Consider the following 4,690-nt stretch of genomic DNA (forward strand, 5'->3'; position numbering starts at 1 on the left):
GCGTCCAGGAAGCTAAGCCTTTTGTGACCTGATGTGGCGTCAACCAGGTAGTCTATCCGGAGGAGTGGGTATGAGTCCTTCGGGTATGCTTTATTCAGTCCAGTGTAATCTACACACATGCGCCATTTCCCGTTTGACTTTTAACCAGCACAATGTTGGCTAACCACTCTGGGTACTGCACCTTTCGGATGAAACCTGCTTGTAGCAGCTTCTCCACCTCCGCTTTTTCTATTTCTTGCCTTTCGGAAGTGAGGTTCCTTTTCTTCTGCTTCACTAGTTTGGCCTTGGGTAAGACTCCGAGGCGATGCTGGGCGATCATTGGGTTGATCCCAGTGACATCGTTTAGGCTCCATGCGAAGACATCTAGGTTGTCTGCCAGGCACCTTACCAACTCTCTCTTTTCGTCAGATCCCAAATCGTCCCCAACACTAAACTCCCGTCCTTCTGATGCGAAAATCTTTTCAATCATTTCAAGTGGTTTGATTCACCCTTTTAGGGGTTCAACCTCCAGCATCATGACCGACGGTGCTCCCTTGATCGATATACTGTCGACATAACATTTTCTGGACGCTTGTTGATCCCCTCGCACACAGTCGACACCCCTGTTGGTCGGGAATTTCATGACCTTGTGGTAGGTTGAAGGGATGGCCTCGACTGCATTCAGCAATGGTCGACCATAGATCACATTGTAGGCCATGGGAGTCTTGATAGCTAAAAAGCTTGCCACAATTACCACAGTGGTCGGATAAGTACCGAGTGTAACAGAGAGGTCTACGGTCCCCTCCAGAATTACTGTGGCCCCTCCAAAGCCCTGTAAGGAGGTGGTCACCGTCTTCAACTTGTCATGGAAGATTTTTAAGCCCAAAAAAGCATCCCATATGAGAACATTTGCGACGCTCCCTCCATCAACTAACATCCTCTTAATGGCGAAATCGGCTATGTTGCCTACTATTACTAGTGCATCATCATGGGGGTGCGCCACGCCTACCAAATCTTCCTCTCCAAAAGCGATGCTTTGGCTGAACCTTGCCTTCTTTTGGATGGAGCAGATCTTGAGAGAGCGTGCGTAGCTTTTCCTTATCGAATTTGAATCTCTACCTCCTACTAACCCTCATGTAATCATGTTTATCACTCCGGCCCTAGGTGGGGGACGGTCCTCCATTTTTTGCTTCCCCATGTTGTCCTTCACATATTTGCCCAGGAGCCCCCGCCTAAGGAGGCGCTCGATCTCTTCCTTCAGTTGTAGGCACTCTTCAGTATCATGACCGTGATCCTTGTGGAAATGACAATATCTACCCTGATTTCTTTTGTCGACTGGCGTTACCATGGGTCTCGGCCATTCTAGCTCTTTCATGTCTCGTATCTCCATCAATAGTTTGGCGTGTGAGGTTTTCAAAGGGGTGAATGCCCTGGACTCCTCTCGTTTGTGCCTGGCTGGCCGGTCTTGGGCTGTCTCTTTAACCATTTGCTCACTCATTGGCCTATTTTTGTTGGCGGATCTTAGCTCGTTCCACGCCTTGCGCTTGTGACTTTCCACTTCTCATCCCTCTTTGAGGTTGTTTGTGACCTTCTCCGCCTCCTCAGCATCAACATACTTGTCTCCCTTTTTCAATAGGTCATGCATTGATTCTGGGGGGTTCTTGGAGAGTGATATCTTAAAAGCCCAGTTTCGAGTTCCATTCATCAATGCAGTCACCTCTGTTGACATCTGAAGGTCCTCTATTCCAAGGGTCGTACGGCTAAATCTGGCCAAATATTCTCGCAGAGAGTCATCTTTCTCCTAGACCACCTGCATCAACTAATGGCTGTCCTCCTCTTTCTCTTGCTACTCAGAAATTAGGCTACAAAGCTCCTGAAAAGTTCATCAAATGTTCGAATAGACCGGGAGGCAAGTGTTGCCACCTAGTCTCTGGCTTCCCTCCTGAGAGTCGGGGGGAAAGACCGGCACATCACCGCATCGGGTACTGCATAGAGTCTCATCAAATCAAGAAGGTCCACAGATGGTCAAGGGGATCTGTGACCCTATCGTAAGCCTCTATTATAGGCTGCTTGAAGCCTTTAGGTAAAGGGACCGCCATGATTTTGGGTGCGAACGGGTCTTCTTCTAGGACCATCTGACTACACTTGTCTTTTCTTTTAGATATCGCATCATCAATTTTCTTCGTCATGATCTTTTCCATTCTCCGCTCCAGATCCACTATAGGTGGGACGGATTGTAAGACCGTCATCCCTGGAGCCCCCGAGCCTGCGGTAACCGGTTGGATGACAGGCGGTGTTTTTATGTGTACCTCCTGGGGTGGAGGTGGGGCCTCCGTCGAATGTGGTGGGAGGGTGATTCTATGCATTTGATTTTGTAGGAGGGCCATCATGGCCGCTAACTGGGTCTCTAGGGCACTGAACTGGCTTTACATCACATACTGCGATGGCGGTGGCGGATCGGGGCCCCTGGAGACTGATTCCGATTCTGTCTCTGCTATTGCTGCCCTCAACCGTGTATCACTTCTTGTGCTTCTTCGTGACATGGCTTTGGTGTTCAATGGAAGGATTTCCCATAGACGGCGTCAATGAAATGGTAGTAGAATGATGCCTTCTGATCTGCCGGAGGGCCTTTGGCGTTTCCACTACCCCGACGGGCTTATGCAACCTAAAAAGTGAGGGCGGGGCTTTCTCTCCCGTTTTACCTCCGGTGTGATAATCAGTATATGTTGGTAGAAATGTAAACTGAAATCAAATGACTGAAAGGAAAAATGTCCAATCCCCTACCTGTCCTCCTTAGGGGGTATTTATAGGGGCCAGAAGCCAGGTGAGTGCTGGGTGGTCGTTATGCCACGTGTCCCACATTGGCTTTTCCACTTCCCCACGTTCTGAGTGGGGAGCCTTTAACTTCCCACTTGGAGGTCGTGCTTGTGATAACTGCTATAGGGTTTCGCCAACTTATTAGAGATTTGCATGACTAAGTATCGGAATGACTACATAGGTAATTCCATGTTGGTAGGCGACTTCACGCAGAGGTAAAGTGCCCGCGGGGGGTTGAGAAGCTTACATAGAGGTAGAGCGCCCGTAGTGGGTCGACAGTCTTGCGTGGAGGTAGAGAGCCCCAGGGGGTCGATGGCCGAGGAAATCCCCCCAATGGTCACTGAACTTTGCAGAAAGTTACCAAACTTCAATATGTCCCTAAATAGTTACTTAACTTTGCTGAAGTCCCCCCAAAAAGTCACCAAACTTCAAAACGTCCCTAAATGGTCACTGAACTTTACCGAAATTCCCCCAAGAGGTCACTCAATGTTGCAAATTGAGACCCCATACATAACTAGTTTAGTGACCTTCAGGGACTTTTTGCAAAGTTTAGTGACCATTCAGGGACATTTTGAAATTCAGTGACCTCTTGGGGGATTTCGACAAAATTTAGTGACTATTTAGGGACGTATTGAAGTTCGGTGACCTCCTAAGGAATTTTCTACAAAGTTCAGTGACCATTGGGGAGATTTCCTGGTCGACGGCCTCACAGGGAGGTAGAGAGCCCCCTGGGGGTCAATGGCCTTGCATTTGGGTGTAGCGACCTATCTCATCCATTACCGGGGTGGTTTTCTGGGCCAGCACATATCAACAGCTTTTATCTACTGTCATGGTTAGGAATTCGAAGAACCCTTTCAATTATATATACTGCCTCTTTTAATTATTTCAGTTGCTTCGAAACTCAGTGTGGTTTTGATCTTAATCAGTCTTAATCTGCCCTACGTAAAGCTCTGATGGGCACATATGAGTGAAAGTGAAGAAATTAACACTATTGGATTTGGTGAGATAATTATCATGCTTTTTTTTTTTTAAATAAAAAGGTCACTGATCACATTTGTGATCAACTTTATTCTTTTTTGTTGTGATTTGTGATAAAGTTTATGAAGTTCTAAAAATAAAATTTAAATGATATAACTATTTGTCCCAACATAAACAACAATAGCAAATTAAGCATTGTTGTCAATGAATTTGATGTCAGCTATGTACATAAACGTCTAGCAATTGGTCCTTGCTAGATTGCTGGAAGATTATATCCTTAATAACTACGACATGCCATGTTAGTTAAATCTACTCTCCCTCTTTTGACTTGTTCTACCGAGATCGTGTCATTCTTATGAATCAGAGCTTCATTATTTGTGATTTGTGATTAAGTTCTTGTACATTGTTATGATAGCATATGACTGAGTATCATCGTTTCACACTAAAAAGGAAAAAAATAAAAATAAAAAAGAACAAGAAAATGTGTTTAAAAGGAAGATATATCAGTAATGCCGAGAAGATGCATGCTTATGAAAAATTTTGTGCTTTGATGGATTATATTTTGCTTCACTTTCTTTATTATTTTTGTGTTGATAGTTTTTGACAAGAAATATTTCTACAGTATAAGTTTATATTATTGTGTTTTAGTCTTGCGTGTTCTTCCTGCGCTACAAGGTAGAGGAATTGGCCGAATGATAGTTCAGAGAATTGTAAGGTTTGTGTCATTGATTATTAGATACACAATTGGGAATTTCAAGAAAGAAGTAACAACTATTGGCACGTTTAGTAAAACAGACGGGACAGTATTAAACAATAAAAACCAAGTTCATATCTTCAATGAGTTTCTAATCTTGTCGAGTATTGCATGCCTAGCATATCCATAAGTACTGACTTGTAGGTACTAGTTTCTTTCATC

General features: G+C 44.8%; 1 protein-coding gene across 1 annotated transcript; it reads right to left on the reverse strand.

Moving 5' to 3' along the window:
* Nucleotides 1-484: 484 nt before the first annotated feature.
* On the reverse strand, nucleotides 485-1,477 carry LOC111371950. Its single transcript, XM_022994096.1, has 2 exons — nucleotides 1,133-1,477; nucleotides 485-1,030 (listed from the first exon to the last, which is right to left on the reverse strand). The coding sequence occupies exons 1-2, from the start codon at nucleotides 1,475-1,477 to the stop codon at nucleotides 485-487; spliced, it is 891 nt and encodes a 296-aa protein (XP_022849864.1).
* Between the last annotated feature and the right edge of the window lie 3,213 nt (nucleotides 1,478-4,690).

This window comes from Olea europaea, chromosome 23 (assembly GCF_002742605.1).
Source record: "Olea europaea var. sylvestris chromosome 23, O_europaea_v1, whole genome shotgun sequence".
Taxonomy (NCBI): Eukaryota; Viridiplantae; Streptophyta; class Magnoliopsida; order Lamiales; family Oleaceae; genus Olea; species Olea europaea.

Coding starts and splice junctions, on each gene's coding strand:
- LOC111371950 (XM_022994096.1), bottom strand. CDS start 1,477: ATGAGTGAGCAAATGGTTAAAGAGACAGCCCAAGACCGGCCAGCCAGG. Junction 1,031..1,132: donor GTCCCCCACCTAGGGCCGGA/GTGATAAACATG, acceptor ATCCAAAAGAAG/GCAAGGTTCAGCCAAAGCAT.